The sequence below is a fragment of the Lampetra planeri genome, chromosome 22 (genome assembly GCF_965212315.1).
Source record: "Lampetra planeri chromosome 22, kcLamPlan1.2.h2, whole genome shotgun sequence".
NCBI classification, from domain to species: domain Eukaryota; kingdom Metazoa; phylum Chordata; class Hyperoartia; order Petromyzontiformes; family Petromyzontidae; genus Lampetra; species Lampetra planeri.
The window spans coordinates 6,743,556-6,758,070 of record NC_136128.1 but is presented as its reverse complement, the minus strand read 5'-3'; the positions used below and the strand labels follow the sequence as shown (position 1 = coordinate 6,758,070).

General features: G+C 49.9%; 1 protein-coding gene across 5 annotated transcripts in view; it reads left to right on the top strand.

The window, feature by feature from the left end:
• Positions 1-676: 676 nt before the first annotated feature.
• The window catches only part of LOC144724950 (phosphatidylinositol 3,4,5-trisphosphate-dependent Rac exchanger 2 protein-like), a 210,747-nt gene continuing 196,908 nt past the window's right edge, over positions 677-14,515 (top strand). For 4 of the 5 annotated variants that reach the window (XM_078604292.1, XM_078604291.1, XM_078604289.1 and 1 more), the window contains exons 1-2: positions 678-2,085; positions 3,339-3,502. In XM_078604292.1, coding sequence (XP_078460418.1) covers positions 3,341-3,502 — 162 coding nt within the window. In that variant the 5' untranslated portion in view covers positions 678-2,085; positions 3,339-3,340. Of the gene's footprint in view, positions 2,086-3,338; positions 3,503-14,515 lie in introns of all 5 variants that reach the window. The other variant, XM_078604290.1, reaches the window with a different exon arrangement.

Below are 14,515 nucleotides of genomic sequence, written 5' to 3'. Positions count from 1 at the left end.
AAATGTCCCACGCTCAGCACTTACGTGTCCATGCACGGGCCCCCTTTTTGTTAATCAATTTATGGATGTGCGGGTTTTTGTTAAACCAAACCTCGGCCACGATGTTCAGCGTGGGATGCTGACTAAAGACATTGACGCGGGAGTTCATCGCAGCACAGCGGCGTACAACAATAGCATTTTCTTCAGCCACCGCCCACGGAATTTAGAAGCCAAAGGATAACCTTGGGCGCACGAGGGTCTGGCGGCCCGGGTCACTCTGACAAATGCGACTCACTCTCTCTCTCTGGGTCTCCTGAGGTCTTCAAAATGAACCGGACTCTTGAAACCCACACAGACAACCTCCGGTTAGCTGCCGAGGTCTGACGAGATCGGACGCGGTGAGTTTTTTTTCGACCAGGTGACAACCGCTCGTAGGCACGCAGCCCGAATGGGACATTTCAAATGAGCGCTGAGCGACGTTTTAACATCCGATTGCGAGGAACAGCACACTCGCTCAGAGATTGGTTGGCGTAGCCTCCATGCAAATTCAGGGATGAGCGCCATCGTTTTCCATATGGGCCCGATGGCTTTTGTTATTGCTGTAGGGAGGACGGGAGGGGAGGAGGGGGGGATATGTCCTGCACGGGTAGTCACCAGGAATCAATTGTGGCTTTAACCAAAAGAGGCATCCTGGCTGTGTGAGAAAAAGCGTGCCCGCGTGAATAGCGAGACTGTCTCGGTGAACAATGCCTCGATGGCGCTCGCCGCAACGTCAGGCACCATCGCAGGCGAGGTAGCAGTCATTACATCACTGCTCATTCATCACAACATCTGCAACCCTCCCCCCATCTTCCTCCCACGGCAGCCGCCCCTCTGTGCACAGCAAGCATTAATTTCTGCAACTTTCTTTCACCTCTCTCTGTCGGTCTCTGTGCTATTATAACACTGCTCATCCGCAATTGTATCCACTGCTGCTATCACCACCCACCCACCCACCATTCACCACGACAACCCCACCATCATCCAGCACCCACCCACCAAACCTCGTTTCACCCCAAAGCCCCTCTTCCCCCCTCTCGCTCTTTCTCTCGCTACCCCCCGCGCGCTCCTATCCCTCTCCCCACCATCTCTCCCTCTCCCTCCCACCCCCTCCCTCCACATCCTCTCTGCTGGGTCGAGGTCAACTCGGCATAGGCAGCAGCGGCAGCAGGAGCAGCAGCAGCAGGAGGAGGAGGGAGTTCGCGTGCGGCGTGGACGCGCAGGCGAATCGTACCTCGGCGGTGGTCGTCTGCCGTTGTGCTCCTTTTGTAATTTCCTTAATTTAGATTTACAATTGTGTATTTTTTTTTTACAACAACCAGCGTTGCCTCACTGGAAATTGCCACCGCTCAGCTTGTCGCGACGTTTTGAGAGAGGGAGAGAGAGAGAGACGGAGGGGAGAGGAGAGGGAGAGAGCGAAGGGGGGCTGGTGGGACATTTCGCTCTTCCTCCCGTCTCGCCAGTGCAGTCACAGCCCCCGGCACGGCTGCACCCATCCCAAGCTTATCGATGGAGTTATCGTGACGCTCTCAACTCGCTCCATCGCAAGGATCAACTGATTTTAGTTTTTTTTTTTTAAACGGCGCCGGTACATCGGTAATGGGGGTTTAGTGGCCGAACAGACAGTCGAATTAATACTCGGTGCTTTTTAATTCTTCAGTTGTGTTTTTGCGCGTGTTATATTTGAAATAAATACAACCCCCAACCCCCAACGTATTCTGGATTTTAAAGACGCCGCTGGACTGAAACAGCCGCTCCACATTTTTACTCTGCGAGAAGAGCGAGAGGGCGATCGGTGTCTGTGTTGTAAGCTTGGCTCAAAGACGGCACGCCGTGCACTTGCCTTGGGATATCCATACACAGACAAGCAAGACACTGTGGCTCCAGAGCAGGAGGCTGCCGCTCTCTGCAAGCAACTGTGCGTCAAGACGTGGGTGATTATAGAGAGGCTTTGGAAATCGACTCGGGCAGCTGTTCTACCCCCATACAACTGCTGCAACTGCATTCTGCCTTCAACCGTGGTGCATCGCAAAGTACACACTGGCTGGCGTCTATATGAATGAGCAAGTAAGTAAGAGCTGTGTGTGCAGTATTGAATTAAGCTCTCTCTTTCTTTCTCGCACACACACACACACGCGCCACACGCAGGGGATCCGTGCTTTGTAAATGTGTCGAAATGAAATAAGATGACCACGAAATTCAGCAGTTCGCTGCGATTCGCTTATGAGTTTTGCTTTTCACCCAAGTGCATGTGCGATGAATGGTAGTGAACACGGTCATGATGGTGATGTTCATCTCATCGTTGGTCTAACGACGTTCATTCGTATGCTTGTTTTTTTTCTTTCTCTAGAAAGGATAATGATGATGATGATGGTGGTGACAATGATGGTTGTTATCCGGGTGTAATTTCTCTACTCCATATATTTGTCTGGATGCTGCATGACGGGCCGGCTTGGGGCAAGATTTGGCGGGCATCAGGCACCGCCACCATAGGACACGGATCCGTTATAATCCTGGATAATATTCCTACGAGTAGATATTATTATAGATATACACGACTAACCACAGCGAGGTGAAGTTAGCGCATTCAACCACTGTTTAGGGTGCAATAGAGTGCCGGATATTAAAACTGATGGTGGTGGTGTTGATGGTAACGAGCATCTGCGGCGTGAATGATAATTCGCGACACCTTCGGCTATTAGCCATCTGAAGCGACATCAATAATCCGGAGGTGCGTTTGCCCGCAAGGCGCTCAACGCAGTGCGAGCAGAATGTTGAATTGCTGCTCCGTTTAGGAGCGGAAGCAGGTGGATTGCTTCACTCTTCTGGACGTATTCTCCAACGCACCGGTGGGCTGAAGTAGTGATTCATTGGCTGTGTCGGGTGGTGGAGGGTTACGACACATTTATACTTACGAGATTTAACACACAAAAAAACCTTTATTATGAAGAATGTTGAACGTCGGTGTCAAATGCAATCACGAGGAAATCTCAACGCCATCAGAGAGGAAACTTTTTTTATTGGTCAAAATTCTGACCAACACATTGTCCGTGCGTAAATGAAATATATTTATTTTAAAACGTGACGATATTGTGAGAAGATGGTAGGGCTAATGATAAGAATGTTGGCGTCAAACTACGACGTCACCTAACCCCACCAACAAAATACGTGATCCTCTGCTCCACGTAATGACGCCTAACGTTGACCACGAATACACAAACAATCATACAATTGAATATTAAGAACAATACAGAACAAATGAAAGACAATAGCATCTCCCCCCTCCTTCCAAACCCACTATGACCCTGCCTCCTCTCTAGGGATGTCAAGCGTCACGCTGCCCTTGTTGAAGGAGGAGGAGGCTGGTGAGACTCAGCAATCCAAGGATGCAGGGGACAGACAGAAGCGGCTCCGCGTGTGTGTGATGAGCGAGATACTGGGCACGGAACGCGACTACGTGGGGGCCCTGCAGTTCCTGGTGTGCGTGAGTAACCCACGGAATCATGGCACCCCCCCCCCCCATCCATCCATCACCGGTGCCATCCCCTTACCAATCCCGCCCGCCGCCCTCGTCTGGAGAACGCGCATCCATCCCCCCTCTCTCTGTCATTGCCGTTGCAATTTGGTTTATAAAGTGTCCCAAGTGTGACCACGTCCAGTGATAATACACACTGATAATTATGAACGGCACGTTGGTCGAGGGGCAGACTCGTTTTTCAGCAGGTTACCGCTTCTGGATGCTTGGCCGATGCTTTCTAACGAGTGTGTTGCTTCATGCGAGAGAGGGGGAAGGTGACGAACCTGGATTAAAAAAAAAACAGTACGACGCATGCATACGAGGAGGTGCGACTCAAAGTGCACCTAGCCTGGCACAGGAGCCGTGGTGACGTCACCGTCACTTCGTGGCGAAGTGCGGCTGTCGGTATTGGTGTTGGTACTCGCAGCCTCGCGTCTGCAACCCTTGGTGAGCCCTTGGCATTCACGCATCCCAAGTACTAACCAGGCTAAAAATCCCTGCTCAGCTTGCAACATTGGATGGGGGTGTGACGAGTTCGTGTGGGGGGTACATTTGTGCCGGTAGACATCTGGAGGAGACATTGCAAGCACATCGGAGTAAACGCACGCACGAATTGACGATTTGAAGAAAGCGGTTAGTTTGAGAGTCCCTTTTACAGCAGGGACATAGGGGCAGAATACTCTGGTGCCAGCGAGGGCAGCGTGTAGCAGTTAGCATGGAAACAAAGGAGAGAGCCTTGAGCTTGGACTTGAACCAGAGGGAGGGTCTCCCGAGTGCTGAGGGCCACATGGAGACATTTCCAGGCAGCGGTGGAGAAGCAGCAACGTCCCAGTCAGTGGAGATTGAATGCGGGCTTTGGTAGAAGGTATTGACGGCTGTAGAGCTGTTATAATAATTATACTAAACTTACCTGCCTAGCAAAGCCACAGATAGTCCAATTACAATTTTGTTCCTGGAGGGTTTTGTATTTGGTTTTTATATTCAGATATTTTCGGCCAATTAATGAATGTTCATACGTATGGGAGGAATCCAGAGCACCCAGAGAAAATCTGCGCGTGCGAGGGAGGAACACTCTATCCCACACATACGGAACAGATGGAGATTATCTTCGTGGTTCTTTCGGTAAAGTCACGTAGAATGGAAATAATAAAATAATAAAAATACAACATAATTAAATAAAGTAATAAAATATTATATTTACTTATTTTATTATTTCCATTCTACGTGACTTTACCGAAAGAACCAAGAAGATGAATCCCTGCAGTCACGAAAGCTTTAAATCGAGATGGAGATTAGTCCACAATTCGCTGTACTCCCTTCTCCTGGCAAACCAGGGTAATGGCAACCTCAAGGCCCCCAGTGTCAGGGAGTTGAACAACTTTCTAGCGCTATCCACCGATCCTCGCTCGCCTCCACAGTAGTGGACTACAGGCCACGTGCGTTGCCATCGCCGCCAGGCATCGTAAGGGAAGGCGGTGCGGTGAGGGAGAAAGAGATTCATGTGGCGGGTTGGTGGTGGTCGTGGTGGCGTGGGTCGTGGTTTCAAAGGTTGGGGCGGGGGGAGGATTTGGGGCCTCCCTTGCTATATGCAGGTCGGAGGCTCCTTGTGGTTTATATTATTTACGATGCTCGTTGGGTGCAGCTAATGGAAGGAGCCGGAGAGACCAAATGTCAGCTCTCCTCCTTTCACGTGACATTGCCCATCTACGTGAAAAGACGAGGATTAGTCTGTCCCGGTCTGCTCTTGAACGTGTGTGTGTGATTTGCAATTGTAAGGAGTGTCGTTTTGGTTCGCAAACCCATCAGGGTTGTGATGATAATTGCCTTTATTGTGAAATGTCTACATTTGACCGTGCCCATAAATAATGATGATGATAAGGCCATGTTTATCCATGGAAGCCTCAATGAGTCTCAAGACTCTCATTTTACAAGTGTCCTGCACTTAGACGCTTGGCCGGTGCCATGAATGCGTGCATGGACACGTGGGAGGAAAGCATAATGCCTGGAGGTAGACCCACACATCCTAAGTGGGTAGCAATTAAATCTCGGGCGAAGATAGCGTCAAGGATCTATTGATAATCTGCCATCGCCGATTCGCGTCGCAGCCTAAGCCGATACCAGCCACTATTCCCAGCCCGTCTCCCATTAAAAGTTCCAATTTGCCACAAACCTGCTTAGTTTCAGACATCTGATGAGATTTGGACACTTTCAGGCTGATGAGGGTTGTGTGTTTGATTCCTGTCCTCGCTCAACAGCGGGGGATAAATTGTCTGTACTTGGCACGAGTCTCCTGTACGTGAACGTGTATTTGAAAGATGTGTCTAGTGTGGTGCGACAGCACTACAGAGACAGAGAGCCATGGCATGATACCGATTATGCCATTGCCTTGTGTAAAATGCTCGTTTGCATAAGTGCTCGCGAACAGCCCTTGGCTGAGCAGTCGACACAACCGAGCAAGCGTTTTTGTCTTCATATTTACCGTCGTGGTTGCACGTTTGCCGCATCTATTGTGCCACATGGTCGTGTGGGCAGATTGTCGAACTTGATCAGCTGGAGGGGCCAGTAAGTGCAAGGGGGAGTTGGGGGTCTCGATTTGTATTGTCTGCTCCCTCTGCCTCCCCCTCCAGAGACACCCTGTTACCCCTCACACCCCCACACACACACCACCCCACACACCCTCACCACCCCACACCCCCCACCACCCCCACTACCTCCACCACCCCCACCACCCCACACACCCCCACTACCTCCACCACACACACCCCCACTACCTCCACCACACACACCACCTCACCCACCATCTCCACCACCCCACCACCCCACACACCCCCAGCACCCCCACACACCACCACCACCCCCACCACTCCACACACCCCCACTACATCCACCACCCCACACACCCCCACTACATCCACCACCCCCACCACCCCCACCACCTCCACCACCCCACCACCCCACACACCCCCACACACACCCCCACACACACCCCCACACACACCCCCACACACACCCACCACCTCACACACCCCGACTACCTCCACCAACCTCACCACCCCACACACCCCCACCACCCCAAACACCCCCACCACCCCAAACACCCCCACCACCCCACACACCCCCACACACCCCCACCACACTACACACCCCCACACACCCCCACTACCTCCACCACCCCACCACCCCACACACCCCCACACACCCCCACCACCCCACACACCCCACCACACTACACACCCCCACCACCCCCACCACCTCATATACCCCCACCACCCCACACACCCCACCACCACCCCACACACCCCACCACCACAAACCCCCCCAACCACCCCACACACCCCACCACACTACACACCCCCACCACCCCACACACCCCCACCACCCCACACACCCCCACCACCCCACACACCCCCACCACCCCACACACCCCCACCACCCCACACACCCCCACCACCCCACACACCCCCACCACCCCACCACCTCACACACCCCCACCACCCCACACACCCCACCACCCCACACACCCCACCACCCCACCACCCCACACACCCCACCACCCCACACACCCCCACTACCCCACACACCCCCACCATCCCACACACCCCCACCACCTCACACACCCCACACACCCCCACCACTCCACACACCCCCACCACACCCCCACCACACCACACACCCCCACCCCACCACACACCCCCACCACCTCACACACCCCACACACCCCCACCACCTCACACACCCCACACACCCCCACCACCCCACACACCCCCACCACCCCACACACCCCCACCACCTCACACACCCCCACCACACCACACACCCCCACCACACCACACACCCCCACCACCCCCACCACCACACACAACCCCACCACCCCACACACCCCCACCACCCCACACACCCCCACTACCCCCACCACCACACACAACCCCACCACCCCACACCCCCCACCCCCCACACACCCCCACCACCCCACACACCCCCACCACCCCACACACCCCCACCACCCCCACTACCTCCACCACCCCACCACCTCACACACCCCCACCACCCCACACACCCCCACTACCTCCACCACCCCCACCACCCCACACACCCCCACCACCCCACACACCCCCACTACCTCCACCACCCCACACACCCCCACCACCCCACACACCCCCACCACCCCCCACACACACCTCACCAATCCCAGCTAACCTTTGGGGGTACAGTGTCAAAATCCGCCGCTTGCTGTTCATGCCCATACACCTCATTACTCTCCCAGCGCAATCACAGCAGGCGCATTGTGTTCCCGGCCTCAGACGAATCCACCTGCGTTGAGAGGGTCAATCGTGCCCCTGCCGAGACGGAGGAAGCGCCTTGTGCCCCATTCCGATTTGACGTAGCGACCGGGAGCTGTGCGAGCAAATATTCACTTCGAGTGACGATCAATCGGCGCTTCGGCTCGGCGGTCGAGCGAGCAGCTTGCAATCGGAAGGTGGTGGTGAGTTCAAATCCTAGTTGGTGGTTGACTTGACCAATCATCACTCCTCCGAGGTAGATACAATTCGTACAATTTTAGGAGCGGGGGGCGGGGGGTCAACAGTGATTGCCCCATGATTATACGTGTCCTCCCCCGTCACAGGAACGTGGAATTTCCACCATTGGCGTAGAGCTGTAGACCGGAGACGAACACTTCCCTCACTACTCATTCGAGCAAGCAATCACCGACTTGTTTTTTTTACTTAGCCCATCATTACTCTGGGGTAAATAAAATTACTACCCCTTTATGGGGAGAGGGGGGGGGGAGTCAACAGTGCTTGTCCTATGGGTATACACGCCTCCCGCCATAGGAATGTGGAATTTCCACCATTGGCGTAGATCAAATTGTTTTTTGTATTTCATGAAACGATCAATCAAAGTCAAACCGCATCGCTTGCCACTGGTGGGCTCATCGTTGTCACCTCTGTAAAACCAGCCGTGCGGCCGGTTTACATTGAGTCACCTGTACAAATGTGTAAGGGGGAGGGGGAGTTTAAAAACATATTGCAGCCCCCGCACGAGGTGGGCCGGGCGGCTTTCTGTAATTGTAGCCAGCACCGCGGGCCCGGTGCTTCCACTGATATCCGCGGTTCGCCTTGGGTTCCCGGCCGCCAGCTTGCCCCGGCGCTGCCAGCGAATAAACAAACACGCGTTTAATTTAAGGAGCACATTCCTGCGAAATCCCGCCGCCGTAGTAGCAGCAGCAGCAGCATCTCGGCAGAAAGCTTTGCACCGTGGGTCTTGTTTTGTTTCACGGCGCATATTTCCCCACTTGCAAAATATTTATAAAGCGGTGGGTTTAAAAAAAAGACATAATATATATATGCACGCGTGTATTACGATGGCTGAACAGAACTTGTTATGCTTGCTCTGTTAAAATTGACCCATTCCTGGTCATTGATTTATTTTGCAATCTACGTGTTCGTAGTTAATTTACTGCATTGTTTGAAATGTCAGGAGGTCTTTTTTTCTCTGAATATGCTGCTTGAATTGTTGGCTGGATGTCCCTTACTGCAGTCATTATAACAAAGACAGACCTCGGAGATGAAATATAGAAATGAGCGAATATTCTTAGGTTTTTTCGAGAAAGTCACGTAGATAATTTTGTTTTTTTTAATAATAAAAGTAAAAAAAATCACGACGTTTCGGAGGCAACACAAGCCTCCGTCTTTAAGTGGAACCGTCACAGCACGATAGCTGTATACCGAAAAAACCTAAGAATAGGAATCCTTGCAGTCACGAAAGCTTCAAATCTAGAATTAAATGAGCGAATGTTTTGGGTAGTGGCGTTCGCTTATTGGGTCAAAAAAGCTATTACTATTTTTGAAATACAGTGCTCCAACTTTCTAAAGATGTGACTTCAAAGTGTTCCAATTACCCCCATTAGGTCATCACGGCTCTATTTATTTGCGAGAAAATATGAAAATATTATCTCCCCGTGTGTCAGTACGATTTATTCAAAATCTGTTAACATACTTTGAAATTCCATTTATTCCTGACACTGTTACCCACATTACCTCTTATCCATGAGACTAATCGATCCAAAAAATAATCCTATTATCCGCATTTTAACTGGTAATAGGAGTGGTCTGTAAGTGGTTGAAGGTTTATCCTATTGTTCACGGGTAGCACCAGGGATTTCAGGAGTCCTATTTGCCCGTTTATAGGATATGCCAATAGCGTCCCAATATTTATGCGGGCTGACAGAGGTTTCATTGCATATATATACGCCGTGTCATTTGTAAAGGTTTGTTACCTAATATCTGCTATAAAAAACACTCTACCAACTGTTTTATATTCCACTCTAACGAATCAATGTTGCTCAATAGTTATTATTTATTATCTTCTTGGTTCTTTCGGTAAAGTCACGTAGAAGGGAAATAATAAAATAATAAAAGTAAAACATAATACAATAATTCTCACGACGTTTCGGCCACAACGCAAGCAGCCGTCCTCAGGTGAAGAACAGGTCTGTCGGAAAGACAGCATCTGTCTTATCGTATTACTTATTTTACGATTACACATTTATTTACAATGGCAATAGTTACGTGTTTTCAGTCAGTGTATAGACGCAAGTTGAGGCAATGCTCACCTCCTGTTCACAGCCCAGAGCCAGTGGTGGAAATTCCTCATTCCTATAACAGGAGCGAGTCTATCCACAAGCCAACCACGGTTGATTTGTAAACAAAAGTGGTGCTCTTTGTATTGACTGCTATGTGATGATGGGCAAGTCAACCCCCGAGCAGGATTTGAACTCTAAACCTTCTGATTGTGAGTCGCTTGTTCTACTGCTAAGCCACCTGGCAAGCTTCATGCACACCAAAAGGCGAAGACAAAGATCCCCCGTGTAGCCTTAACAAACTGTTTGGGCAAGTGCTGCTAGTAAGCACCTATGAAGGCTGGCACGGCACACGAGGGGGTGGGTTGCCAGCACCACGCCCGGCCGCTTTTGTCTCCCCAGTGGCGATGTTTACACACTGCAACAGGTACTCATTTGAGGCTGAGTCGACCTAGGGGAGGCCCAAGACCGGTTCAGATAATCGTAACTGTTGTTGGCCGTGAGTGGGAATCGAACTATGGGTTGCCGGGTTCGTAGCGAGCCCACTAACCTCTGCACTACCGTTGCCCACACACGAACGCAAACAATACATTTCCAAATAAAAAAAATCAACACCTATATCCAAGAAGATAAATAGTTGTTGCGTTCGGAAGTGAATATAAAGGAAGCCTAATTAAGACCCAATGGCACAGTTGGGCTTGCCGATGACAGACGGCAGAGGCTGGGGTCTGTGTTTGTGTCTGGCTGGCAGTCTCTGGCTTGTAAAGCCCACCCCCCCCTCCGTGTTTACTGTGCAGACCGTACGAAGGATGCGATGTCCTTTCGAGGCTTGCAGGGTGGGGGTCCCAGACTCTAAACAACGGCACCAGGCATGCAGGGCATTTCCGTCCGTCAGTCCCGTCCGTGTATGATGTTTCAGGGGGGATCGCCTGTTGTATTGGGAAAGGAGGGAGGGAGGGAGGGAAAGTGAAGGGGAGGGGGGTGGGCGAGAGAGGTCTGGACATGGGATTTATTTAAATGAGGAGGGATCACTTGGGACTCACGGAGCACGCGGCCAGGGTGTGTCATGTTCCACTTAATTGAAATGTCTCTGTTTAGTGAGAGGACCCCTCTTGCATCTGCTGTCAAAGACCGTGGATGTTGGTTGGCGGATTTAATCTTAAGTGGGGTTTTTTTTTCTGCTTCTGAAATGTAACAACAGTTGTGCGTTTACAAATGTACTGAGACCAAATCACCAAGAATGTGGCTGACATAATTTGATATCAGAAGCGAAGTTGTGTTGAGCTTGCTTAGTGGTTGCAGAGATGACGACACCATGATTTTATATAAAAAGATTGAACAATTTTCGACCCACAATAAACATGTTCGTCCCTTTTACTAAATATTGTAATGTCGCAATTGCCGTTGCTCACTCCATTTTATTTCCTGATAATGTAATAAAAAGACAAATTCTAGAATGGAACGTGCAAATAAATTTATATTATACATTCAATTTGTACCGTCAAAAAAGTTTTTTGGCAGCAATTGATGGAATGGCAATAATATTACCTCACATTTGTGAATTATTTTAAATGTTTTCGCGTAACTAACAGCTATAATTGTGCTCTGCTTGCGTCATACATTGCGGTGATTAGACACATTTATGGCAGGCTTGTGTTGAGAGAGAGCTACAGTTAAAGACCATTAGTCATACTCAATCTACAGCGAAGCACAAAAGCAATACAGATTTTAAAAAAATATACAAAATGTAATTATTACAGTCACGGGAAGAAATATCCTGAGAATTGTCAATTCTTGAAAGTTTACATATTTTAGTGAAAAAAAACTATTTCACGGAAATATGTTTTCTTTAACTTGGATGGGTGACTACCAGCGCTTGCCAGGTGCTGTAGGACATGGACTTTGCAGTGTCCAGGGGGTAGTTCGAACGTGTGGTTGGTTCTCGCCGGATGTGCGATTTCCCTCCAACATACCAAACATTTAATACATTGTTCTTCTTGGTTCTTTCGGTAAAGTCACGTAGAAGGGAAGTAATAAAATAATAAAAATAAAACACGACGTTTCGGCCACAACGCTGCTTGCGTTGTGGCCGAAACGTCGTGAGAATTGTTTTATTATGTTTTATTTTTATTATTTTATTACTTCCCTTCTACGTGACTTTACCGAAAGAACCAAGAAGATGAATCCCTGCAGTCACGAAAGCTTTAAATCGAAATTTAATACATTGGTCAAACATCCTCATCGATCCTTGACACTTAATAAGGCCTTCCTGGATACAGAACTGCCATTGTTATTGTTTTATAAAAATTCTAATGTGAAATGCCCAAATTGTACCAAACTGTGCATAACCAGCTCCAAGCTCATTGGTGAGACATTATATAAACCCGGTGTTCATGCCTCGCACAATTTAGACTGCCCAGTGGAGTTCTTAATGGCCTGCCTGATAAAAGACGAGTGAATATTTGTCGGAGAATCAAACTTTGATTATATATACTTCGATTGATAAGCCTCGCTTAAGAGCAATTGCATAACGGGTGGATTGCGAAATGTATATACCGTACTTAAACACATTCCTGCGGAGGGAGCTGGTAGGAACGTTGGGTTACTCGGTCAATGGCCAGGATCAATGGCGGCGTGGTGTATTCCGCAAATATGCCCGACTGAGGGCGGGCACAAGCCGGCGTGAGTAGGTTAAACATTGAGTTTTATAAGGGCACCATGGGGTGACCAGCCCCTCCCCTCCTCACCCAGCCCCACCCCTCCCACGCCCCACCCAGCCCCTCCCCACCCTCCCCTCCCCACCCTGCCCCTCCCTGCACGACGGACGGATAGACACAATAATCCCCTGTGGGCTGGTGTAACCAGGAGGTTCCTACCAGTATTAAGCCGATGAATGGGACATAACGGCGGTCGTGGCAGAAGCAGCTTGTGAATCTTCTGGGAAGCCCTGTCCCCCCCCCTTCCTCAGCTGCTCTCACACTCCTCTGGTGACGCCTTGCAAACACGTGTCGCTACTACGGGGTGCTTGTGAAGATCTCGCGGAGACGTCTAAAACTCGACGGCTATTTACGAAGCTGTGGGGAAGCCTGCATTTTATTGACACGTTTAAACGTCTCCCGCAATGTGCCGTCTGCCAAACTCTTCACTCCGCCAGTTGTCTTGGATGTGGGTCACACAGTTAAAGGGCACTGGGGGAAGGAGTTTACTTCATTAGCTAAGGTATGAGACTTTGAAGTGCCTTAAATCTTGTGGAATTGGATTAGGTTTTTAGCTAAAGTAAAAAAAATGTCAATACTGTTTTTGGACTTGGCAGGCCCTGTCCATATACAGACAAGCGTGTGCAAAATAGCGAGTCAGAGGCACGTACGTGCCAGCCGTGTGTTTAGCTAATGATATATCCGTTTTGATTACAGCTGTGGGATGGTAGCCATCGTCAGTCTGAAATTACTCGACCATCGTGATGGGGCTAAGTGGGTACAGAACCCGTCAAGGGGGAGCGGAGGGGGGGGACAGGATGGACAGTTCTGTTACAGAGCTCACTTTTCTGCGAGTTTAAATCCGAGTTGTGATTTGCTGATGATCTTTTTAGATCGCTTAACCTTCAAAGTATACCCGCGTTTTGAATTTGGTGTGAATATTTTCAACGGCAAAAAAATGCCGGCGGAGCAACGATGATGCTACAATAGTAACGGCGATGACATTATGTGCCGAAGGGGTCGATGTGTGGGTGACTGAACGGTCACATTTCGCCTGCAGGATTTGGTGAACAGCATAAACATTCTACCGTGATTTCTAAATCTCTCTTGCTCCTATGCTTATTACGCTGTATATATAAGGAATTTTCACTCGACTGGAACACAGCGTCTGCTTATATTGCCTCCGCTGAATTTCCATAGCGTTGCTTTGGCACGCATATTGGCAGGCAAGGTCGCGCGCAATGCAAACTACAGAATATTGCATTTCCAAAATGAAACAAATCGAATGCGCAGGACACCCATAATGCACGTGGCAAGCACCGTGCTGGCACATTAAAACCTGCAGTAACAAGAGGGGCCCCAAGCACATGGCCCATGTGCCAGACATATGTCCACCCACGGTGAAATGCTGCAAGATTGTAAACACTCCAGTAGCACCAGGATTCAGGGCAGAAAGCCGCAGTGGTTGGGGGATGTTGGATTTGGGGAGGGGTAGATGGGTGGGTGGTTAGGGGGTTGGCAGTATAGGATGGAGGGAGTTAAGGGGCATGTGTTTTTTGAAGTTGGGTTTTGGTGGGGCAGAGTGTGGTTTGTGGATTTTCGGCTCGGAGGAGATTTTCAAGATCTGGAAGTTTTCAAAGAATGTTTTTGTTGTTGTTGATTAACTAAATTCCCTTGCTTAATATAACGATGGGTGGTTGTGTG